Genomic DNA, 26,259 nt, shown 5'->3' with positions numbered 1-26,259 from the left:
AGGATTAGTGCACTTTGTGAAACCGTAATTACTGGATCTTCCCTTTGTAATTCTGCCTCATTCACAACATATGAACATTACTTCAAAAGAAAGAAGTAGAAACGCAGTATTCAAAATTAGATTCATTATACTTCATTCCCATCTATTTATGAGTTTGCTACTTTAAGTAGCAGATTGTTCATCATAATTTATTGAAACACACTAGTTCTTTGATGAGAAAGCTGCAAAGCTTGCTGCATGAAGAAACCCTGCAGTGAGCTGAAGTGTATGCACCACCAGCAAGACAAAATTACTGGGACTTTCCTTTTATTTCTCTGAATAGGAAACACAGCTTGTAGCAATTTTATGATTTTGCTGTTCTTGTTGCTGCTAAACATATTCAGCACTTCTCTTCTTTAAAAAAGGAACTTATCCATAAAGGTGGCTATACAAAAATGAAGCTTTCTGCATCACTCAAGGCAGTCTTGAAAATGCAGATCCCTTTAATCGCTGCACAAGGGTTGCTCAGTGACCGTGTAGTAGTAAGTGGCCCTCGTCAACACCAGTGTTGCCATTATACTATGTTGACAGTTTAATACTGGCCCTGGGCTCGGATTCTATGTATGCAAATCTTCCAATGTCAGCTTAGTTATACTAGCCAGTTCCACTAGTGGTGTGGGTGGTTTCCTATTAAATGAAACTTCTTAAACTTTTTGTTCTTCAGTACTAAAATGTTTGCATTTCTTGGGTGAGAATTCAGTGAAGGATACCTCCACTCGACCAGCATCTCTACAAATGGTATCCCTGTTAGACTTGTTAAAAGGAAATGTAGTTGGACAATGCAGGAGGGCCACCTACCCCTGCCAATTTCAGCTTTCCATCTTTTGAAGGGTTTATTTGTTTCAACTTTTAAGGTGTATGGTCAATCATCGTTCTTCTCATAATATAATCATAATGCTCAAGGTTTCAGCTTTGGCTCAGTGGTAGCACAATCGCCTCAGAGTTGGAAGGTCGTAGGTTCAAGTCCCACATCAGAGACTTAAACACATCATCCTGGCTGACACTTCAGTGCTGCACTGAGGGAGTGCTGCACTGTTAGAGGCGCATTCTTATGGATCAGATGTTAAACTGATATGTTATTTCATTTTATGCCCTCTCAGGTGGACATATAAGATTCCATGGCACTATTCGAAGAGGCGCAAGGGCATTCTCCAGTGTATGGCAAATATTTATCCCTCAACCAACATCACTAAAACAGATTATCTGGTTATTTGTCTCATTGCTGTTTGTGGGACCTTGCTGCATGCAAATTGGCTGTTGCGTTTCCCTACATTAAACAGTGACTACACTTCAAAAAGTACTTAATTGGCTGTAAAGAGCTTTGGGACATCCTGAGGTTGTGAAAAGCGCTACATAAATGCAAGTCCTTTCCTTTCCTTTCCATCATATACTAATTCAATCAATCCTACTTTGCCCTCGTGCTGTACATATGATCTGAGATTCGGACCAATCTCAGATGGGGTGGTTAAGCTATTATGTCCAACATGGATGCTGCTTAAGGAAAAAACAGTCAGGTTGCATGAGAAGCAGTAATTTTTTACTGATAGCATCAAAAAATATGACTAAAGCATAAAGGAAATAATAAAGGGTTAAAACTATTTCTTTAGCAGTCTCTACTTTAAAATTAGAAAATAGCACAGACTGGTTGATTCAATGGGTCAAGTGTGCTGTAATTTTGCCTTCAAGAATTGAATTCAAAAAGATTTGAGTTTTATTTTGCAGCAATCGTGTCTCCCATCAATTGATCAAATTACCACAGTCAGTGGACAATGGAACAGTTTAGAGTACAGACCAATCATCCCCCTTCCCCAGTGGAGAGTTACTTAGGTTCAAGTCCCACATCAGAGACCTTCCAACTCTGAGGCGATTGTGCTACCACTGAGCCAAAGCTGAAACCTTAAAAAGTTGGGGGGGGGTGGGGGGGAAGAGGAGGAGAGGGGAAGTTTCAGCTGAAAAGTATACATAATAAAAGATGATGCTAAAGATTAGACTCACCTCTAGGACATGCTCTGCCTGTTGTTCTCGATCCAGTTTCCTTGATGTAGTCATGATCAGACCTGTAAAAATAATTAGATTCGCTTTAGAATAATGTTAATTTAATTTAGCCATCTGACAGACACATTACCAGTGTGCTAAACTCCTCTGATGTGGCAACACCTTGGGGTCGGTTTTAACCCATCCAGCCCGGTAGAAACGGGCGAGGGGCCTGTAAAATGAAGTGTTGTGCCTTATCGCCCGTTCCTACCGGAAACCCGCTGGCCACCATTTTAACTGCTCACTGCAGTTAGGTGGCTGAGGCACCCGCCAGAAGCAGACAGGAGCCTCATGAATTAATGCAAATAGGGGTTCCATTACGTCAATGGGAGCCCAATTTTATTTTAACCCTGATCAGAGTGGGTAAGCCTTCAAGGCTTTTTTTGCAAGGTGAAGGCAGGTCAGCAGTTGCTGGGAAGAATGAAGAGGCTCTCCAAGATAAGTGAAAAGCTTTCCATTGTAGGCCAGGAGGAGAAGGACTGCCTCTCTGGGTACCACGAGGAAAGTCATATCCCTCCTCTGCCCCGGATACCCTCCCCCTACCTCTTCCCAGACCCTCCCAAAATCCCTACCGCGCAACTTATCTGCTTTTGTCAACAAGCCTTCCTTTGATTCCAGCCTGCGGTTCCGACCGCCTGAAGTTCCACTCCCATCCGTCGGCCAGCTGCTGCTTTCCACCCATTTTGGGTGAGCAACTGACCAACTATAAGCAGGTGAGACCCGGAGTTAAAATACCTCAAGTATCCAACTCAGGCCTGCGAGTGCGTTTTGCGTTCCCCTCAGATAGGTTAAAATTGGAAGGAGAGTTGCCCACAGTCACATACATCTTAGTGGCCAGCTTAGAATGGCATTGGTGGAGATAGAATAGAACAGCTACCAGCCTTAATGGTCACAAAATGTATATGGTGCAGAGAGACTGACAGACTAAGATGGAGAAGCTGTGCTGTCAAAGCGCTTTCTTGAGAAATCAAAAAATAAGCATAGTACATTTAGCTACGCTTTTAGTTCAAAACATCAGTGAGACCATATACTTTTGCATGTCAGAACTGCAATGCACAGATACAGTAAAAATAAAGCCTCTTAATACATCATATTTCTACAATGCAGGAGCTTTCCTGTGACCAGCAGTAATGGCTTGCACAGTCCATTGTGGAACTGAAAGCAGTATACTAACTATAGTGGAGATTGGTGAGTGGTATGCGGTTTGGGCCGGCTGCTTTATCAACCTTCAAGTGCTCCAGTTTCTTAATGACTATTTCATTGCTGATTACTATTTTCTCTACAAACATGAATTCCCCTCATCCTATTACTTGAAAATGTGATCAGTATCGTCTGTATTTAAAAAAAATCATTTTAAATGCTCCACCATGGACCTTTCTGTGCTTTAATACTTGGTACAAGTACATCCATGGAATCACTTTTCATTTCCTTTAATGTGCATTTGACAAGCAAATTGATTTTTAAAAAAAAAATCAATAGCACACAAATTCATCCCGACAACAATGAATCCTAGATAATGAAAATGTGCTGATGTGCTGGATTTCATACAGTGGACTGGTATGGATGATGCACAGGTCTTTAACCAAACAAATGAAGTTCTGCTGAAATTTACACATCCACAATTACACACATATTTGCTTCCAAGAACTGATCTCAAAATTGCAGATGGAATTATGCAGAAAATTCTAATAACGGATCCTGAACGCAATTAGGCAAACCTTATGATCAGATATGAGTGCTTTAATCTATTTCACAATGATAAATTACCGGCAAACTTAATTTGTGAAGAGTAAGGATTTGTAGCTGAAGTGGACCTGTTAATTAAATGCATATAGGAATTCTTCTGAGATTTCCGACAGTAAATCCAGCCACAATACAAGCGATTATAACTATTAAGTACTGTAACTGATCTATGAAGCAGTGAAGGCAGACAAAACACACTTCAAAGAAGGGGCATCTGTCAAAGATTAGCATTAGGAATGCTAAACAATTCCACATGGAATTCAAGATCCGGCCTCCAGAGTTGTGACAAATGATATTTTGTTAACATTGTGACATTCTAAGAGTCAGCATGCTGATGGTGTTTACTGTTTGTTACATGATTTCATGGTTAATTTCTTAAAATATCATTGGATCTGGTAAGAGAAGATGCTCTCTTACCTCAAGGTAATGATGTATAGGGTGTCAGTCACAAGAGAATGTTCATTATTAGTTAACAGTAATTAACTCAAGAATTAGCAAGAACCACAAAGCTTGACATTACTTTCAACCAAATGCCACTTTTACTATTTTTATAGTTGTAAACTGTGATAATTAATTTATTACTGTAATTAGAAAGTCTGAAAAGATTTGTTACCCATGTTACCTTTTTTAAGTCATACTTGCCTTTGCAGAATTTAAACTGAATAGAAAATTACAACATTCTGTATTTCATGTCAAAATAGCAAAATGATAAGAGTAACCAGACTTTGAATGACTATCCATGCATCCTAAATCTACCTTCTTTTCTGCCACTGTACCAGGCCTGAGTCCCTCTTGATTAAACCCATGGCCACCTTCTGTACTTCGCACAGCACCCTTTTGCTAGTTTTCCCTGAGCAGAAACCCCAACCATCTCATTCGCCTCTCAATTCTTTCGCCAGCCACCTCACCAACCCATCTAGCAGATCGCCAATCAGGACCTCGCTTCGTATCGCCCTCAAGAATGTTCACTCCCTCGCAAATGAGGCTCTTGCTATCCATTATGGATGAATCTATTAACATCCTGGGCTAACTGAAACCTGGCTAATAGGCAGTGACTTCCCTCCTCCTCACCAAAGCCACCCCGCCTGGATACACATTCTGTTATTCGCCCAACAAAACTGTTGTGGTGCCAATTTGACCTCTCCTTCTACCCCTCCTGTGAAGGTCACTTTCTTCCATCCCTCCCACCACTTACATAAAATCCTTGTTGTGCAATGCTCACCCAAGCCCCATGCTAGCTTTCTCACCGAGATCTCCTCAGTGATTTCAACCTACACTTAAATTCCCTTACATCCTCTTGTCTGACTTCTCTGCCCTCCTACCATCACTCAGTCTCGCTCTTCACATAAGTTCTCCCGCCCTCTTACATGGCCACACTGCCTCTCCACTTCAGAGGTCCTAATTACCGACAAGACCACTTCCTTGTCTCCTTTCCCATTATTGCCCCTAGGCCTGGGAAAATAACTTTTATCCCAGCTCCCCCATAATTCACTTAGAAACTACCCTCTCCTCTGGCCCTCCACCCGTCATGATATCTTTGCCGCTGTTGATCTGCTCAACTGCTTCCTTATATTTGCATTAGACACCCTCACCAATCCATCCTCTCCAACTACTACTTTATCTAAAACCTCCCTTTTCTAAGATCCTTGAGCACCTTGTCACCTCCAACCTCCATGTCCATCTTTCCCAAAACTCCTTCAAATCCCTTCGGTCCAGCTCCTCTCCTCCGCACAGCACTAACAAACCCAAGCCAAAGTTACAAATGTAATTCATTGTGATTGTGACCATAGTGCATTAGCCCCTTTTCCTCCTCAACAGTTCTTTAGAATTCAATGTGGTCAACCATTCTTCTCCATTGTCCAGTTTCATAGGATTGCCCTTGCAAAGTTCCACTATACCTGTCCAAATGCAGCCAGCACATCTCTTACAATGGCTTCTCTTTCTATCTCTGCACTGTAACCTCTCCCAATGATCTATCCTTGGCCCATTACTCTTCATTTACAAGCTACCCCTCAGTAACATCACTCATAGGCAAGGGGCTCAATTTTAGGGGGCAATTGTGGGTGCGTTGGGGGCTCTGAAAATCGCAGAAATCTCGTTCGAGTTCAGAAACCGGCTCCAAACCGCCGACTTCTGAGTTTCCCAGGGACCTACCTGTGTGCGCATGGGCAACCCGAAAGTGGAAGTCCCGCCGGCAATTAAAGCCGGTGGATGACAGTTAAAGAGCCAAATGTACCTCATTGAGGTATTTAAGGCACTTTACCTGTGACAGATTAAGTGATTGTAATGATTTTTAACTTGCCTGGGTGGCTTGCCCACCGCTTCTGATTCATGCCTGAGGCGTGAAGGGCCGGATCAGGGAAAAAGAAACTAAATAAATTAAATTAAAAAACCATAGAAGGAAGTTAAAACACAAAATGAACCTGCCTTTGCACCCTGCTCTGATGTCCGATGTCTCCCTCTCCGATTTCCCCCTCTTCACCCCACCCCCTCCCCGGATCTTCCACCCACCCCGCCAATCTTCCATTCCAGCGCGGATGACATCTCCTTCTCTCTCTTTCTCGCCCCCCTCCTCGCTCCCCCCACCCCCGCTCACGTTACAGCTCCTGACGGCAGCCAGCCTGTCAAACAGGCTAGCTGCCGAGCACGAACCCCGGAGAGGATATTAATAATAAGCAATCACCAAGTGATCATGTCGGAAACAGTAACTTTTGTTCCTGTTCATGCAGGTTTGCCACTTGCATCTGGTCCCGGGGGGGGGGGGGGGGGGGGGTGGAGGGAGGGCGGGAGGCCCGGGGGGTGGAAGGCCCGAGGGGGGGGGGTGGAAGGAGAGCGGGAGGCCCGGGGGGGGTGGAAGGATAGCGGGAGGCCTGGGGGGGTGGAAGGAGAGCGGGAGTCCCGGGGAGGGTGGAAGGAGAGCGGGAGGCCTGGGGGGGTGGAAGGAGAGCGGGAGGCCCCGGGGGGTGGGGAAGGAGAGCGGAAGGCCCCGGGGGGTGGGGAAGGAGAGCGGAAGGCCCCGGGGGGTGGGGAAGGAGAGCGGGCGGCCCCTGGGGGGGAGAGAGAGCGGGAGGCCCCGGGGGGGAGGGGGAGAGAGAGCGGGATGCCCGGGGGGGGAAGAGAGAGCGGGAGGCCCCGGGGGGGGGAAGAGAGAGCGGGAGGCCCCGGGGGGGGGAAGAGAGAGCGGGAGGCCCCGGGGAGGTGGTGGAGGGCACGGTGCGAGGCCCAGGATGGGGGTGGGGCGGGGGTGGGAGAGCGGGAGTGGGCACAGGAAAGCGGGAGGCCCGGGAGAGCGGGAGGCCCAGGGGGGGTACAGGAGAGCGGGAGGACTGAGGTGGGAGAGAGCGGGAGGCCCGAGGTGGGGGGAGAGCAGGAGGCCTGGTTGGGGTGGGGGGGGGGGAAAAAAGAGAGTGGGAGGCCCCGGGGTGGGGGGCACAGGAGAGCGGGAGGCCCGGGGGGGGGGGCACAGGAGAGCGGGAGGCCCGGGGGGGGGGGGGGGCACAGGAGAGCGGGAGGACTGAGGTGGGGGGAGAGCAGGAGGCCTGGTCGGGGGCGGGGGGGGTGAGGAAGGGAGCGGGAGGCCCCGGGGGGGGGGGGGCAGGGAAAGAGAGCGGGAGGCCCGGGGTGGGGGGGGTGGAAGGAGAGCGGGAGACCCAGGGGGGTGGAAGGAGAGCGGGAGGCCCAGGGTGGGTACAGGAGAGCGGGAGGACTGAGGTGGGAGAGAGTGGGAGGCCCCGGGGTGGGGGGAGGTGAGCGGGGGGCGGGAGAGCATGAGCCCGGGGGGGCACAGGAGAGCGGGAGGCCCGGTGGGGGGGGCACAGGAGAGCGGGAGGCCCGGTGGGGGGGGGGGGGGGGAGCAGGAGGCCTGGTGGGGGGGTGGGGTGGGGGGAGGAAGAGAGCGGGAGGCCCCGGGGGGGGAAAGAGAGCGGGAGGCCCCGGGGGGGGGGGGAAAGAGAGCGGGAGGCCCCGGGGGGGGGGAAAGAGAGCGGGAGGCCCCGGGGGGGGGGGAAGAGAGCGGGAGGCCCCGGGGGGGGGAAAGGGAGCGGGAGGCCCCGGGGGGGGAAAGAGAGCGGGAGGCCCCGGGGGGGGGAAAAGAGAGCGGGAGGCCCCGGGGGGGGAAAGAGAGCGGGAGGCCCCGGGGGGGGAAAGAGAGCGGGAGGCCCAGGGGGGGGAAAGAGAGCGGGAGGCCCCGGGGGGGGGGGGGGGGGGGGAAAGAGAGCGGGAGGCCCCGGGGGGGGGGGAGGGGGGAAAGAGAGCGGGAGGCCCCGGGGGGGGGGGGTGTACAGGAGAGCGGGAGGCCCGAGGTGGGGTGAGAGCAGGAGGCCTGGTAGGGGGGAGGGGGGGAAAGAGAGCGGGAGGCCCCGGGGGGGAGGGCACCGTGCGAGGCCCAGGATGGGGGGCCCCCAGGGGGACCTCCTTCACTTACACAGGCAGAAATTTGAAAGAGTGACATCACAGGACAGCAGGGAGGTGGTTAGTTAGCCTGTTTTACCGTTCTTTTGTTGCTAAGTTGGGGCAGTGGTTTAAACTAAGAGCTGGGAAACTATAACTTGCTGCTACTTTATTAAATTAATAACTTAAACTAGATAAACTAATTAGTTCATAAAACTATAAATAGCGAGTAAATAAAACCTCTAATTAAATAAATAAATAAATAAAACAAGGTTAGATGGGGATGGCAGAGCAGGCGATGTGCCGTAACTGCAGCTTGTAGGAGTTTGTGGAGAGCAGTGAGATCCCGAGCGAACACTTCTGCAGTAAGTGCCTGCAACTCGAGGAATTTCAACTCAGAGTTGTTGAGCTGGAGTCCGAGCTGCAGACATTGCGATGCATCAGGGAGGGGGGAGACACTTTGATCCAGGAGACAGTCATATCCCTTAGGTTATGTAGTGCTTTAGATTTGGTCAGTGGTCAGGGACAGGAGGATGTGACTGCAAGTCAGGCAGGTACGGGGACTCAGGATGCAGTGATGGAGGAGCCTCAGCCTTTGACCTTCTCCAACAGGTACGAGGTACTTGCTACCTGTATGGATGAGATCAAAGACTGTATGGTACTGGAGGCCATTCAAGTGGGGAGGGGGGGGTTGTGTGTAGTAAAAGGGAATGTGGTAGTGGTAGGGGATAGTATAGTCAGGGGGATAAATACTGTTCTCTACAGCCACGATTGGGAGTCCTGAAGGCTGTGTTGCCTGCCCGGTGCCAGGGTTAAGGACATCTCCGGGCTGGAAAAGAACTTAAAGCGTGAGGGGGAGGAACCAGTTGTCGTGGTCCACCTAAGAACTAACGGCATAGGTAGAACAAGGAATGAGGTTCTGCTGAGACAGTTTGAGGAGCTAGGGACCAAATTAAAAAGCAGAACCTCAAAAGGTAATAATCTCTGGATTACTACCTGAGCCACGCACAAATTGGCATAGGGTCAAACAGATTAGATGGTTAAATGCGTGGCTGAAAGAGTGGTGTGGGAAGCAGGGATTTCAATTCATGGGGCACTGGCACCAGTACTGGTGATAGAGAGAACTGTTTCTTTGGGACGAAGACGGTGGGGGGTCGGCGGGGGGGGGGCTTCACTTAAACCGGGCTGAGTCCAGCATCCTGGCGAATCGAATAACTAGAGCTGGAGACAGCGCTTTAAACTAAAAAGGAGGGGGGTGGGTTCAGATAAGAGTTAATTAACAGTCTAAAAAGAAAAGTCAGGGATGTAGAGCAGAGTAGCGATTTGGGTAAAAACAAGCAGATTGTGTCAGGAAGGGACAGAGAGTTTAACAAAGGTAATAGGAAATTAGTGACTAAGGTCACATTAGGGGGAAAAAAGTAAAAAGTTAAAATTAACGGCGCTGTATCTGAATACACAAAGCATTCATAACAAGATAGATGAATTAATGAAACAAATAGAGATAATTGGGTTTGATCTAGTAGCCATTACTGAGACGTGGTTACAGGATGACCAATGTTGGGAACTAAATATTCCAAGGCACTAGACTTTTAGAAAAGACAGGCAAAATGGAAAAGGATGGGGGGGGTAGCCCTGATAATAAAGGATGAAATAAAGACAGTGGTGAGAAAGGATATTAGCTCAGAAAATCAGGATGTAGAATCAGTATGGATGGAGCTAAGAAATAAAAAGGGGCAGAAAACACTGGTGGGAGTAGTTTACAGGTCCCCTAACAGTAGTTATACTGTTGGACAGAGTATAAATCAGGAAATTAGAGGAGCATGTAACAAGGGTAATGCAATATCGTGGGGGACTTTAATCTTCATATAGACTGGGCAAACCAAATTGGCAAAAGTAATTTGGAGGACGAGTTCATGGAATGCATTCGAGACCTTTCTCTAGAACAATATGTCGAGAAACCAACTACAGAACAGGCTATTTTAGATCTAGTATTGTGTAATGAGACAGGGTTAATTAGTAATCTTATAATTAAGCATCGTCTGGGGAAGAGTGATCATAATATGATAGAATTTCATATTGAGTTTGTGAGTGATGTAGTTAAGTCCTAAACTAGGGTCTTAAATTTAAACAAGGCCAATTATGTAGGTATGAGGGGCGATTTGGCTAAGGTAGATTGGGAAATTAGATTAAAAGATATGATAGTAGATATGCAATGGAGAACATTTAAATAAATAATTCATAATTCCCAGCAAATATACATACCCTTGAGGACTAAAAACTCCTCGGGAAAAGTGATCCAACCGTGGCTAACTAGAGAAGTTAAGGGTAGTATTAGATTAAAAGAAGAGGCTTACAATGTAGTAAGCCTGAGGATTGGGAAGGTTTTAGAAATCAGCAAAGGATAACCAAGAAATTGATAAAGAGGGAGAAAATTCAATATGAGTGTAAACTAGCAAGAAATATAAAAACAGATTGTAAGAACTACTATATAAAAAGGAAGAGATTAGCAAAAGTAAACATGGGTCCCTTAGATGCAGAGACAGGAGAAATTATAATGGGGAATAAGGAAATGGCAGAGATGTTAGACAAATATTTTGTTTCTGTCTTCATAGTAGAAGACACAAAAAAACATACCGGAAATAATAGGGAACCAAGGGTCTAATGAGGGAGAGGAACTTATAGTAATTAAAATTAGTAAAGAAAAAGTTTTTAAAAAATTAATGGGACTAAAAGCCGACAAATCCCCTGGACCTGATGGCCTACATCCTGGGGTTCTAAAAGAGGTGGCTCCAGAGATAGTGAATGCATTGATTTTGATCTTCCAGAATTCCCTAGATTCTAGAACAGTCCCTGTGGATTGGAAGGTAGCAAATGCAACCCCGCTCTCAAGAAAGGAGGGAGTGAGAAAACAGGGAACTATAGGCCAGTTAGCCTGATATCAGTAATACAGAAAATACGAGAATCAATTATTAAGGACATAGTAACAGGGCACTTAGAAAATCATAATATGATCAGGCAGAGTCAACATGGTTTTATGAAGGGATAAATCAGGTTTGACTATTAGATTTTTTTTTTGAGAATCATAGAAAGCTTATAACATGGAAGGAGGCCATTCGGCCCATCGAGTCTGTGCCGGCTCTATGCAAGAGCAATCCATCTATTCCCAGTCCCCTGCCCTATCCCCGTAGCCCTGCATAATTTTTCCTTTCAAGTACTTATCCAGTTCTCTTTTGAAAGCCACAATTGAATCTGCCTCAATCACCCCCTCGGGCAGTGCATTCCAGATCCTAACCACTCGCTGTGTGAAAAAGTTTTTCCCTCATGTCACCTTTGGTTCTTTTGCCAATCACCTTAAATCTATGTCATCTAGTTCTTGACCCTTCCACCAATGGGAACAGTTTCTCTCCATCTATTCGGTCTAGATCCTTCATGATTTTAAATACCTCTATCAAATCTCCTCTCAATCTACTGTTCCAAGTAGAACAACCCCAGCTTCTCCAGTCTATCCACATAACTAAAGTCCCTCATCCCTGGAATCATTCCAGTAAATCTTTTCTGCACCCTCTCTAAGGCCTTCACATCTTTCCTGAAGTGCAGTGCCCAGAACTGGACACAATACTCCACTTGTGGTCGAACTAGTGTTTTATGAAGGTTCATCATGGCTTCCTTGCTTTTGTACTCTATGCCTCTATTTATAAAGTTCAGGATGCTTTTTTAACTGTTTTCTCAACCTGCCCTGCCACCTTCAACAATTTGAAACATAGAAGCATAGAAACATAGAAAATAGGAGCAAGAGTAGGCCATTCGGCCCTTCTCCGCCACTCAAAATGATCATGGCTGATCGTCTAACTCAGTACCCTGTTCCCGCTTTTTCCCCATATCCCTTGATCCCTTTAGCATTAAGAAATATATCTATCGCCTTCTTGGATACATCTAATGACTTGGCCTAAATGGCATACCCCGTATCCTGAGAATGTGACCCCTAGTTCTGGACTCCCCATCCATCGGGAACATCCTCCCTGCATCTAGTCTGTCTAGTCCTGTTTCGATGAGATCACCTCTCATTCTTCTAAACTCTAGTGAATATAGGCCTAGTCGACCCAATCTCTCCTCATATGTCAGTCCTGCCATCCTAGGAATCAGTCTGGTAAACCTTCATTGCACTCCCTCCATGGCAAGGACATCCTTCCTCAGATAAGGAGACCAAAACTGCACACAATACTCCAGATGTGGTCTCACCAAGGCCCTGTATAACTGCAGTAAGACATCCCTGCTCCTGTACTCAAATCCTCTTGCAATGAAGACCAACATACCATTCGCCTTCCTAACTGCTTGCTGCACGTGAATGCTCGCTTTCAGCGACTGGTGTACAAGGACACCCAGGTCTCGTTGCGCCACGAGATCCCCTTTTAGAATTGTGCCCTCTAGTTTATATTGCTGCTCCTCGTTCTTTGTACCGAAATGTATCACTTCTCATTTTTCTGCATTAAATTTCATCTGCCACGTGTTCGCCCATTATCAGCCTGTCTATATCCTCTTGAAGTCTATCACTAGCCTCCTCACTGTTCGCTACACTTACAAGTTTTGTGTCATCTGCAAATTTGGAAATTGTGCCCTGTACAGCCAAATCCAAGTCATTAATATATATCAAGAAAAGCAGTGGTCCTAGTACCGACCCCTGGGGAACACCACTGTACGCCTCCCTCCAGTCCGAAAAACAACCATTCACCACTAGCAGGGTAGATAAGGGGGAAACCAATGGATGTTGTATATTTGGATTTTCAAAAGGCATTCGATAATGTGCCCCATAAGAGGGGGTTGTTACACAAGATAAGGGCTCATGGGATTGGTTAATGGACAGAAAACAGAGAGTAGGAACGGGTGATTTTCAGGTTGGCGGGTTGTAAATAGTGGGGTGCCGCAAGGATTGGTGCTTGGGCCTCAGCTGTTTACAATATATATTAATGACTTCGATGAAGGGACCGAGTGTAATGTATCCAAGTTTGCTGATGATAGAAAGCTAGGTGGGAAAGTAAGCTGTGAGGAGGATGCAAAAAGCCTGCAAAGGGATATAGACAGGTTAAGTGAATGGGCAAGAAGGTGGCAGATGAAGTATAATGTGGGGAAATGTGAAGTTATTCATTGTGGTAGGAAAAATAAAAAAACGGAATATTTTTAAAAGGTGAAAAACTATTAAATGTTGGTGTTCAGAGGGATTTGGGTGTCCTTGTACACGAAACACAAAGTTAACATGCAGGTACAGCAAGCAATTAGGAAGGCAAATGGTATGTTGGCCTTCATTGCAAGGGGACTGGAGAACAAGAGTAAGGAAGTCTTGCTGCAATTGTATAGGGCTTTGGTGACACCACACCTGGAGTACTGTGTGCAGTTTTGGTCTCCTTACCTAAGGGGGGATATACTTGCCTTGGAGGCGGTGCAATGAAGGTTCACTAAATTGATTTCTGGGATGAGAGGGTTGTCCTATGAGGAAAGATTGAGAAGAATGGGCCTGTATTCTCTGGAGTTTAGAAGAATGAGAGGCGATCTCCTTGAAACATGTAAGATTCTAAGAGGGACTGAAAGGGTAGATGCTGAGAGGATGTTTCCCCTGGCTAGAGAGTCTAGAACTAGGGGACATCGTCTCAGGATAAGCGTTTGGCCATTTAGGACTGAGGTGAGGAGGAATTTCTTCTCTCAGAGGGTCATGAATATTTGGAATTCTCTACCCTAGAGGGCTGGGGATGCTCAGTTGTTGAGTATATTCAAGACTGAGCTAGATAGATTTTTCGACACTAAGGGAATCAAGGCATATGGGGATTGGGCCGGAAAGTGGAGTTGAGGTCGAAGATCAGCCCTGGTCTTATTGAATGGCGGAACAGGCTCGAAGGGCCGTATGGCCAACTCTTGCTCCTATTTCTTATGTTCTTATGAAAATAGAAGCACATGGTATTAAAGGGACAGTGGTAACTTGGGTACGTAATTGGCTAAGGGATAGGAGGCAGAGAGTATTGATGAACGGATGTTTTTCTGACTGGAGAGAAGTATGCAGTGGGGTCCCCAGGGGGTCGGTATTAGGACTATTGCTTCTCTTGTTATATATAAATGACCTGGACTTGGGTACGGGAAGTACAATTTTGAAGATTGTGGATGATAGAAAATTTGGCAACATTGTAAATGGTGAGCAGGGTAGTAGCAGACTTCAAGAGCACACAGACTAGCAAAATGGGCAGTCACATGGCAGATGAAATTCAATGCGGATAAGTGTGAAGTGATGCACTTTGGAAGGAACACGGATAGGCAGTATAATCTACATGGTACCATTTTGAGGGGGATGCAAGAGCAGAGGGACCTGGGGGTGCATATTCACAAATCTTTGAAGGTGGCAGGGCAAGCTGTTAAGCGGTTAAGAAAGCATATGGGATACTTGGCTTTGCAAATAGGGGCACTGAATACGAAAACAAGGAAGTCAAGCTAAACTTTCACAAATCACTGGTTAGGCCTCAGCTGGAGTATTGTGTACAATTCTGGGCACCACATTTTAGGATGGATATCAAGGCCTTGGTGGAGCTTTACCAGGATGATACCAGGGATGAGGGATTTCAGTTATGTGGAGAGATTGGAGAAGCTGGGATTGTTCTCTCTAGAGCAGAGAAGGCTAAGGGAAGACCTAATAGAGGTATTCAAAATTATGAGGGGTTTTGATAGAGCAAGTAGGGAGAAACTGTTTCCTCTGGCAAGGGGGTTAGTAACCAGAGATCACAGATTTAAAATGATTGGCAAAAGAACTAGTGGGGAAATTAGGAGAATTTTTTTTTTTACTTGTTAAGATTTGGAATGCGCTACCTGAAAGGGTGGCGTAATCAGATTCCATAGGAACTTTCGACGGCAACCGGACGTGTACTTGAAGAGGACTAATTTGCAGGGTTATGGGAAAAAGCTAGGGTGTGGGATTAAATTGAATAGCTGTTTGAAAAAGCCAGCACAGGCATGACGAGCCGAATGGCCTCCTGCGCTGTAAGATTTTATGATTCTAATGCATTCTGAATGCCATTTGCACAGATGCTTTTTTCAGTTTGTTTGAACTTACTCTCTAAATTGTTCCACTGTTCGATAGAGTCTAGTAATGACATTGTATTACTTTTTCCTGGCGTCTTCCAATGCACACTTAGCTGCTGCACATTGTCGCTTTCTCTACCTTTCTCTGTTAATTTTCACCTCTTGCTCAGTATGCCCATTATTATTATTATGGTGTCAGTGAACCAGAAAATAATTGTGGTGATTCTGGAAGCACTGGCTTTCAGTCATAGTTTAACAAGGGTGTAAGTGAAATCTGAGCTAAAGAGGTTATTGTACAAACTGGAAATGAAATGAAAGCGTGCTCCCCAATATGGCCGGCTGTTCATAAGGTCTACTGTCGCTTTCTTGAGGGATAAAAATTGTGCAATTTTCTTTAAAAATGTAACGTTCCAGTCAGTGTACTGACACAAAAGCTTGACATGAAAGCGCAACTATATTTCCACTGCAACAATGATGGGTGGTGGGTGGGTGGGGGAAAGAGATGAGAAATGAGGGAAGTGTTACTAAAGTTTAAACCCTGTAATTTTTTTGAGTTGACCACTCAAGCTCAGCTGGGCCAAGTGTTGATATTTTTAACCAGGTCCTCAATGCCTCCATGATTTATGCTTGCAGTAACAGACTGGGATGGGGGGGGGGGGGGGTTTAAATCTTTCTGCCAATTTTTTCAAATAACTGATATAATAGCTACAGTGCAAAATAATCCATTAGGCTCCAGTGTATGCCTCAAATGACAGGAATCCACAAACAAAAAAAATAAAGAAACCCAAGTTACAAAGAAAGAACTTGCTTTCATATAGTGTCTGATCATGCTCTCCTGACATATAAAAGCACTTCACACTAATGGGTTAGTTTTGAAGCGCAGTCTCTTGTTATGTATACAAACATACACACGGCAAGCTCTTTTATTTTTAACTGATATATCCCATGGCTGCATCAGTCACTCAGGTTTCATCAAAGTACAAAACAAAAAAAAAATCAGAGAGCACATGCACTCCACATTGGCCTTTGTATATATCTGTAATATTAAAAATCTTGTGTACTTTTGTTCATGGTTCTTTTGTTCGGTGTGAGGACAACACAGTGTGCTGAGAGTTCGGTACGTGTGGGAGTTGAAGGGTTAATCTCTTTAAGGGTTAATCTCTTTAAATCTAGTGCATATTGCTTCAACTGTTTAAGGTCAATTTAAAAGTTTAAATTTCTAAGTTTCTGTCTGGCTTCAGCAGAGAGCTGCTGTAGCAAGTTAATTGGTTAGCTAGATTCAATTGGTCCCTGAAGGTGGGGCAGGCCTGACTCATCTGAGTCTCAACTGTAGAAATACAGGGGCCTGTCAGTGCGGACAGCACGGTGTGAGGACAACACAGTGTGCTGAGAGTTCGGTACGTGTGGGAGTTTGGTAAAGTGGGGGAAGGAGGTGCTGCTTTGCCTTGCTTTTCCTGCAGAGCGGTAGTGGACCTGAGAGCGGTGAGCGGCGGGAGAGAGCGAGACCAGAGCGGGGATAAAAACAGCGCGGAGAGAGCGAGAGTTCAGTCGGTGAGCGGCGGTAAAGAGCGAGACCAGAGCGGGGATAAAAACAGCGCGGAGAGAGCGAGAGTTCAGTCGGTGAGCGGCGGGAGAGAGCGAGACCAGAGCGGAGATATAAACAGCGCGGAGAGAGCGAGAGTCCAGTCGGTGAGCGGCGGGAGAGAGCGAGACCAGAGCGGGGATAAAAACAGCGCGGAGAGAGCGAGAGTCCAGTCGGTGAGCGGCGGTAAAGAGCGAGACCAGAGCGGGGATAAAAACAGCGCGGAGAGAGCGAGAGTTCAGTCGGTGAGCGGCGGGAGAGAGCAAGACCAGAGCGGAGATATAAACAGCGCGGAGAGAGCGAGAGTCCAGTCGGTGAGCGGCGGGAGAGAGCGAGACCAGAGCGGAGATATAAACAGCGCGGAGAGAGCGAGAGTCCAGTCGGTGAGCGGCGGGAGAGAGCGAGACCAGAGCGGAGATATAAACAGCGCGGAGAGAGCGAGAGTCCAGTCGGTGAGCGCCGGGAGAGAGCGAGACCAGAGCGGGGATATAAACAGCGCGGAGAGAGCGAGACCAGAGCTTACTCTGAGAGCGAGACTCTGAGACCAGCGGCAGAGTTCGGGGTGACGTCACCAGTCAGAAAGTGACGCGGCACAGGGGAGGCAGCTGATTGGTGAGTAGGTTCAGGTGAGTATTTCTACCATTTTACTGTAAGTAAAGTAATAAGAAAGGGAAGATCTGCAGGTTTTATAGCAGATAGTGTTTTTTTTAGTGAACCTAGGTCCCTAGTATAGTTAACATTTTCTAATTTCAACGTAATTTAAAAGGGGTAACTAAGCTAAGGCAAGTCATGGCAGCAGACCTCGCACCCGTGATATGCTCCTCCTGCAAGATGTGGGAAGTCATGGACACTACCCGTGTCCCTGCCGACCATGTGTGCGGGAAGTGTGTCCACCTGCAGCTACTGACCGATCGTATCTCGGAGCTGGAGCTGCGGGTGGACTCACTGTGGAGCATCCGCGATGCAGAGAAACTCGTGGATAGCACGTTTAGCGAGTTGGTCACACCGCAGGTAAAGGGTATACAGGCAGGAAGTGAATGGGTGACCACCAGGAAGAGTAAGAGATGCAGGCAGGTAGTGCAGGGGTCCCCTGTGGCCATCCCCCTCTCAAACAGATATGCCACTTTGGATGCTGTTGGGGGGGATGACTTATCAGGGGAAGGCAGCAGCAGCCAACTTCCTGGCACCACGGGTAGCTCTGCTGCACAGGCTGGGAGGAAAAAGAGTGGCAGAGCTATAGTGATAGGGGACTCAATTGTAAGGGGAATAGACAGGCGTTTCTGCGGCCGCAACCGAGACTCCAGGATGGTGTGTTGCCTCCCTGGTGCAAGGATCAAGGATGTCTCGGAGCGGCTACAGAACATTTTGGAGGGGGAGGGCGAACAGCCAGCTGTCGTGGTGCACATAGGCACCAACGATATAGGTAAAAAAGGGGATGAGGTCCTAAAAGCAGAATATAGGGAGTTAGGAGGTAAATTAAAAAATAGGACCTCAAAGGTAGTAATCTCAGGATTGCTGCCAGTGCCACGTGCTAGTCAGAGTAGAAATAGGAGGATATTTCAAATGAATACGTGGCTAGAGGAATGGTGCAAGGGGGAGGGATTCAAATTCCTGGGACACTGGAAACGGTTCTGGGGGAGGTGGGACCAGTACAAACCGGATGGTCTGCACCTGGGCAGGGCCGGGACCGCTGTCCTAGGAGGAGTGTTTGCTAGTGCTGTTGGGGAGGGTTTAAACTAAAGTGGCAGGGGGTTGGGAACCTGAGCAGGGAGAGAGAGGAAAGCGTAACAGGAAGGGACAGAAGGTATGGAGTAATAGGTAAAGTGTTAAAAAAGGAAAAAGCAGGAACTAAGCGTCACAAAACAGATTTGAAAGTTCTTTATCTGAATGCACGTAGCATTCGTAATAAAATGGACGAGTTAACGGCACAAATAACTACGTATGGGTATGATCTTGTGGCCATTACAGAAACATGGCTGCAGGGTGACAACGACTGGGAATTAAATATGCCAGGGTATTTAACAATCAGGAAGGACAGGCAGGAAGGAAAGGGAGGTGGGGTGGCTATGTTAATAAAGGAAGGAATCACTGTAATACAGAGAAATGATATTGGGACAAAGCATCAAGATAATGAAACAGTTTGGGTGGAGATAAGGAATAATAAGGGAAAAAAAACATTAGTGGGCGTAGTATATAGGCCTCCTAATAGTTGCAACTCTGCTGGAAGAAGTATTAATCAGGAGATAGTCGGGGCATGTAATAAGGGAACAGCCATAATTATGGGGGATTTTAATTATCATATTAACTGGACAAATCAAATTGGGCAGAGCAGCCTTGAGGACGAGTTCATTGAGTGCATCAGGGATGGATTTCTTGAGCAGTATGTAACTGATCCTACAAGGGGGCAGGCAACCTTGGACCTGGTCCTGTGTAATGAGTCAGGATTAATTAATAATGTCCTAGTTAAGGATCCCCTTGGAACGAGCGACCACAACATGGTTGAATTCCATATCCAATTAGAGGGTGAGAAGGTTGATTCTCAAACAAGCGTACTGAGCTTGAATAAAGGAGACTATGATGGTATGAGAGCGGAATTGATTAAAGTGGACTGGGAAAATAGATTAAAGGGTAAGACGGTACATGAGCAGTGGTGTTCATTTAGGGAGTTATTTTACAACTTTCAAAATAAATATATTCCACTGAGGAAAAAAGGGTGTAAAAGAAATGACAGCCATCCGTGGCTAAGTAAAGAAATCAAGGATAGTATCCGACTAAAAACAAGGACATATAAGGTAGCCAAACTTAGTGGGAGGATAGAAGATTGGGAATTCTTCAAAAGACAGCAAAAAGTAACTAAAGGATTGATTAAGAAAGGGAAGTTAGATTATGAAAAGAAATTAGCAAAAAATATAAAAACAGATAGCAAGAGTTTCTATAGTTATATAAAAAGAAAAAGGGTGGCTAAGGCAAACATAGGTCCCTTAGAGGATGAGACCGGGAAATTAATGGTGGGAAACATGGAGATGGCAAAAATGCTGAACAAATATTTTGTTTCAGTCTTTACAGTAGAGGACACTAAGAATATCCCAACACTGGACAAACAGGGGACTCTCGGGGGGGAGGAGCTAAATACGATTAAAATCACTCAGGAGATGGTACTCAGTAAAATAATGGGACTCAAGGCGGATAAATCCCCTGGACCTGATGGCTTCCATCCTAGGGTCTTGAGGGAAGTGGCAGTAGGGATTGTGGATGCTTTGGTGATAGTTTTCCAAAATTCCCTGGACTCAGGAGAGGTCCCGGCAGATTGGAAAACTGCTAATGTAACACCGTTATTTAAAAAGGGTAGTAGGCAGAAGGCTGGAAATTATAGGCCAGTTAGCTTAACATCTGTGGTGGGTAAAATTTTGGAGTCTATTATTAAGGAGACAGTAACGGAACATTTAGATAAGCATAATTTAATAGGACAAAGTCAGCATGGCTTTATGAAGGGGAAGTCATGTCTGACAAATTTGCTTGAGTTCTTCGAGGATATAACGTATAGGGTGGATAAAGGGGAACCAGTGGACATAGTGTATTTAGACTTCCAGAAGGCATTCGACAAGGTGCCACATAAAAGATTATTACTTAAGATAAAAAATCACGGGATTGGGGGTAATATTCTGGCATGGGTGGAGGATTGGTTATCGAACAGGAAGCAGAGAGTTGGGATAAATGGTTCATTTTCGGACTGGCAACCAGTAACCAGTGGTGTTCCACAGGGGTCGGTGCTGGGTCCCCAACTCTTTACAATCTATATTAACGATTTGGAGGAGGGGACCGAGTGCAACATATCAAAATTTGCAGATGATACAAAGATGGGAGGGAAAGTAGAGAGTGAGGAGGACATAAAAAACCTGCAAGGGGATATAGACAGGCTGGGTGAGTGGGCGGAGATTTGGCAGATGCAATATAATATTGGAAAATGTGAGGTTATGCACTTTGGCAGGAAAAATCAGAGAGCAAGTTATTTTCTTAATGGCGAGAGACTGGAAAGTACTGCAGTACAAAGGGATCTGGGGGTCCTAGTGCAAGAAAATCAAAAAGTTGGTATGCAGGTGCAGCAGGTGATCAAGAAAGCCAACGGAATGTTGGCTTTTATTGCTAGGGGGATAGAATATAAAAACAAGGAGGTATTGCTGCAGTTATATAAGGTATTGGTGAGACCGCACCTGGAATACTGCATACAGTTTTGGTCTCCATACTTAAGAAAAGACATACTTGCTCTCGAGGCAGTACAAAGAAGGTTCACTCGGTTAATCCCGGGGATGAGGGGGCGGACATATGAGGAGAGGTTGAGTAGATTGGGACTCTACTCATTGGAGTTCAGAAGAATGAGAGGCGATCTTATTGAAACATATAAGATTGTGAAGGGTCTTGATCGGGTGGATGCAGTAAGGATGTTCCCAAAGATGGGTGAAACTAGAACTAGGGGGCATAATCTTAGAATAAGGGGCTGCTCTTTCAAAACTGAGATGAAGAGAAACTTCTTCACTCAGAGGGTGGTAGGTCTGTGGAATTTGCTGCCCCAGGAAGCTGTGGAAGCTACATCATTAGATAAATTTAAAACAGAAATAGACAGTTTCCTAGAAGTAAAGGGAATTAGGGGTTATGGGGAGCGGGCAGGAAATTGGACATGAAGCTGAGTTCGGATCGGTCAATGCCCTGTGGGTGGCGGAGAGGGCCCAGGGGCTATGTGGCCGGGTCCTGCTCCGACTTCTTGTGTTCTTTAGATTTGTGGTTGGGATCAGATCAGCCATGATCTTATTGAATGGCGGAGCAGGCTCGAGGGGCCGATTGGCCTACTCCTGCTCCAATTTCTTATGTTCTTATGTTCTTATGTTCAAAAAGGTCAAAGAGTATTCGTTGAATTGGTGTTTAACATCTCCAATCACTGCAAAACAGCAATCAACAAATCAAATAAGAATGTTGGACTACCAGGATAATTCCATTATTCCGTGCTCCCACCAGATATCCAGGCTGATACTCATGACTGGACTCACACAAGAATAGCATTTGGGCCAAGAACAGGAGGGCTGCCATCACACAGAACTATACCCTGAAATTAAGCAGTGTTTTCTGGAAACTAATGGGGGAGCAGAGAGAACAAAAATAGATTAATAGTTTACGATAATATCTTTGAGGCGTTTTGATGGCATCAGAAGTCTCAAGAATGAATCTTGGGTGATTTATAAATATCTAGATGCCAAGAATATGTTATTGCACTGAACACATGAACAAGCAATGACATAATCACCAACAAAGTGATGCTTGGGTCACAGGGCAGAAAAAAATTGAACATAGATTTAAATTTAAAGAAAAAAGTGTTCCTTTTGCCTCACTCCAAGGAGTTAGATGAGATGTTAAAGCAAGGTCCCATCAGCTCTCTCAGGTGGACATAAAATACTCCATGGCGCTATTTGATGAAAAGCAAAGGGGTTCTCCTGGTGTCCTGGCTAATATTTATCAATCAACCAACACCACCAAAACAGGTTACCTGGTCACTTATCTCATTGCTGTTTGTGGGACCTAATGTGTGCAAGTTGACTGTTCTATTTCCCTACATTACAACAGTGACTATTTCAAAAATACTTCATTGGCTGTGAAGCATTTTGGGGCGTCCTGAGGATGTAAAAAGCACTATATAAATGCAAGACCTTTCTTTTCTTTAGCAGTCAAGCTAAAAGCCAAACATAACTACAACACAACAGCCAAAAAAACAGTTGAGATACAACCCTGCCCACAGTAATGGCATCCTCAGTTTTCTTTGACATGGCTCGTGTTTCCACATTGTGTTCATGCATAGTGGTGTGTGGATTGGGGAAGGTGATTACAGCAGAGGTGATGTGCATGTAGGTGGCTATTACTGTGCAGTTTACTACACATGGCTGCTACTAATAATGCTGACAGCATCTCTGCTGGACACTATGTTCATGCTCTACATCTGCAACACGCCACACCTGCCAAGCTCTATGGTGGGACGGATCTCCAAATCACAAATGGCGCAAGACGAACCAACAGATATGAAGTGAGCACAAGCCAGCTTGATCGCTGTCTTGGGGACAGACAGCACTTTGTTGTATGATAATTTGCTAATAATTCAACAATTTCTTTCTCTGAAGAAACTAACTTGTAAAAGTGTGTTGAGCAGTTGGCATCTTGAAGCAGTAAGTGTTGGTTGGCAAAGTCAACCATCCCAAGCAATGGTTGCGCCCAGTTACCAAACATTATTAACTGTTCCAGATATATTATTTTTACCATTTCTGAAGTTTTATCTTCAATTAGTTTTTATCTCTTCTGTTACCACGTAGATTTATAGCAAGTGAGTTTAATTGCACTGATATGAAGGACTGAGTTTTTAAAAGAAATAGTACCAGGTGACAGCCAGAATAATACTTTGTCTTACGGCTCTTTGGCAGTACTACGTATATTGCAATAGTCTGACTGAGCATTGTGAGAGTTAAAGCCAAAAGGTGAGTTGATGAGGGTTAATCCTATGTGCCTCCTAATGGACAGATTAAAATGCAATGGTAAAAGGAGGGGAGAAGATCACATGTCTGCTTCACAGCAGCAGCATCATGCACTGTACAGGAAGTCTGCAAAAGAAGGAAAAGAAAATATAGAAAAATTGGGACTAGAAAATAAATAATGTGATTTAAAAATCACATGGTAGTGCCATAATTCTGTAAATAGATAAGCATCAATTGCTTGCACCAGCCAGAATGCAATGAACTGGAGTCTGTTCTTTCATCGTAGTGACTAAAATTTCAAATATAGTCACAATGATTTCAAACCGAATACAAATTTATTACTTAAGGAACTAAGGCTATTATTACTGCTACAAACATACAATCAAAATTTTCCACCACCACACAATGACTTCTACACTCTGACCTATAGTGATTGATCAATCGATCGTACCAATCTAATGCCTCACAAGCAGTGTAGCGGAGATCAGCAACTCAACAGCATCAAGGATGGAATTTGCCTCCCCTGCTGTTGTGCTGCTGTGCCAGGCCCCATGGTGCAGCTTGCTTTTCTGCCACTCTGATAATTTTAAGAGAATGTGTTTCTTAAGTAAAACACTGCACATAAAAATGGTTTTGCCACAATGCACAAAAAAACTTGTTTTTGACTACAAAGGCTCCAGTAGGAAGCAGTTATAAATTAATTATTAGAATTAGTTACTCAATTAATTCATGCTAATGCTAGCCTAAAACGTGATGAACAAAATATACTGTAATTATGTGACAAAAGAATCCAGACGAGCTTTATACTTCCTATTGAAGTCCTTATTCTTTCTAACTAAGAAAAAGCACCATTATTTTCACCATGAGACTGAAACCCTATTGTGTTGCCAACTTATTATCTGATACAACCTAAGGTTTGACAAATTGTGCTATGCTGACAAAAGACTACAGACAATAAAAGGACTGTGTTAGTTATTGTCAGATCAACAGCTTATGCCTTGAATAACCTTGACATTTTATTTTAGTGAAGCTGTCCAGTGTTACTTGCAACATAAAGATGCAACAAAACAAAAAAGTACGGTCGCCTGGATCAACAATACGAATCACGTGTCACAGACCTAATCATCAGTAACACAGTTAATCAAAAGCAGCACAAAATGTTCCATCAGTTACTGCCTTCAGAACATTCATGATCACAAAGCAAGAAATTAAATGAAAATCCACTTCTCCAGCCACCCTCCTCCACTCTCAAAGTTCAGCAATCCGTGAGAAAAAAGGGCGGATTTTAGCAGAACGTAATAGTTGCCTCACACCTCGGGAAAGTGAGATAATAACCTAACAGCTGCTTTCACAACTTACTGTGTTCCTCTCCAGTGAACATTTATTTATCCTTGGACTCCTATCAGTGGTGATGCAGCACTGGGTCTAGACAAAGGTCTGGGCTGCGATGGGGCAGAAAATAATAAGTGTGTCTAAATGCAACGATAAAATCAAATAATTCCATGATTGATAAATTAACTCTTTCATATGTGTCTACTGGTAATAATTACAAAGAAAAACACAGTAAGGTACTATTTCAAGAACGTGAAAGATCACATTATTTTATCACATTTATGTACCAATGGTCTACATGTACAGTACACTTGATCTCAAAGAAAACACCACATTAATTTATGTCACATTAAGATCACAGCATTGCAGCAGTGCTTCAAAAGTAAAGGGTATTACTGTCTCCAGAGGCTCAAGACACATTTAAACAACAACAACTTGCATTTATATAGCGCCTTTAACATCATAAAATGCCCCTGAAACATTATCAAACACAGTTGGATACCGAGCCACATAAGGAGGACAGGTGACCAAAAGCTTGGTCAAAGAGGTTGGTTTTAAGGAGCGTCTTAAAGGAGGAGAGGTGGAGAGGCGGAAAGGTTTAGGGAGGGAATTCCAGAGCTTAGGGCCTAGGCAGCTGAAGGCACGGCCACCAATGATGGAGCAATAAAAATCAGGGATGCGCAAGAGGCCAGAATGGGAGGAGCGCAGAGATTACTTCCGCTGGCGTGTCAGAAGGTGGCACTGTGCTTGGCAGCAATATAAACCGGCCAAGACGGAGGCTGCCATTTTGTCAGGCAGCTAGATGGCTGGGTGGTTCAGTCCACTGGCAGCTGCCAGTGATTCATCCATTGATTTGCATGCATCTTTCCCAGTTATTGAGAAAGATATGAGCTCCAATTTTAACTGGGGGTGGGGCAAGCAATAGGCTCACCGATGTGAGGCCCGGGCCATTTTAACTCCTGGGTCTCATTTAAATATATCAGACCCAACTCCCTCTCGAAGCCCGGCGCAAATGACGTTAGGCTGGTGGATGGGAGTCAGGCGTAGATGGGGACCTGTGGGAATGGTCCCAGGCAGTCAGGTAAGTGGTGGGGGGTAGGCGATCGTGGTCGGGGAAAGTAAACCCAGACCCATCAGCTTCCTTACGGGGCCTGGAGGAGTCGCTCGCTGGCTAAAATTACATGCACGCAAGGCCAGTGAGGATCGGATGAGTAGGCCGTTGCAATCATTTTAACCCCCGGACACCCTGTTCTCGTCGGGCGTGGTGGGGTTAAAATTGGGGCTACGGTAACCAGAAGCGAAGTCAGAAATATTTTGGTTAACTACATGGAATCCACAAACTAAGATCACACTTTATTAATCCCACCTTCTGGATTTCATTAATTAGGTACAAGGAAATGAAAATTAAACTGCACTTTTTAAAATTTTCTATTTTTGTCCCCTCCCAAAGTCAATCAACTAAACTGCCTCAAACATTAGATGCACTAAAGTCACGGAATACCAGTTCGAACTACGTAATTCACTATAAACATGGGAATCAACATGGTATATTCTCCAAGCCAAGTATAATTGGAA

At 45.3% G+C, this 26,259-nt stretch overlaps 1 protein-coding gene across 2 annotated transcripts in view; it reads right to left on the bottom strand.

Moving 5' to 3' along the window:
• The window catches only part of fat3a (FAT atypical cadherin 3a), a 465,040-nt gene that overhangs the window by 215,016 nt on the left and 223,765 nt on the right, over nucleotides 1-26,259 (bottom strand). For both annotated transcript variants that reach the window (XM_067986342.1, XM_067986341.1), the window contains exon 3: nucleotides 2,035-2,096. In XM_067986342.1, the coding sequence (XP_067842443.1) occupies nucleotides 2,035-2,096 (62 nt within the window). The remainder of the gene's footprint in view (nucleotides 1-2,034; nucleotides 2,097-26,259) is intronic.

The sequence above is a fragment of the Heptranchias perlo genome, chromosome 6, assembly GCF_035084215.1.
Source record: "Heptranchias perlo isolate sHepPer1 chromosome 6, sHepPer1.hap1, whole genome shotgun sequence".
Taxonomy (NCBI): Eukaryota; Metazoa; Chordata; class Chondrichthyes; order Hexanchiformes; family Hexanchidae; genus Heptranchias; species Heptranchias perlo.
Note: the sequence above shows the minus strand (reverse complement) of the source record. Positions and strands in the feature narration are given on the sequence as shown.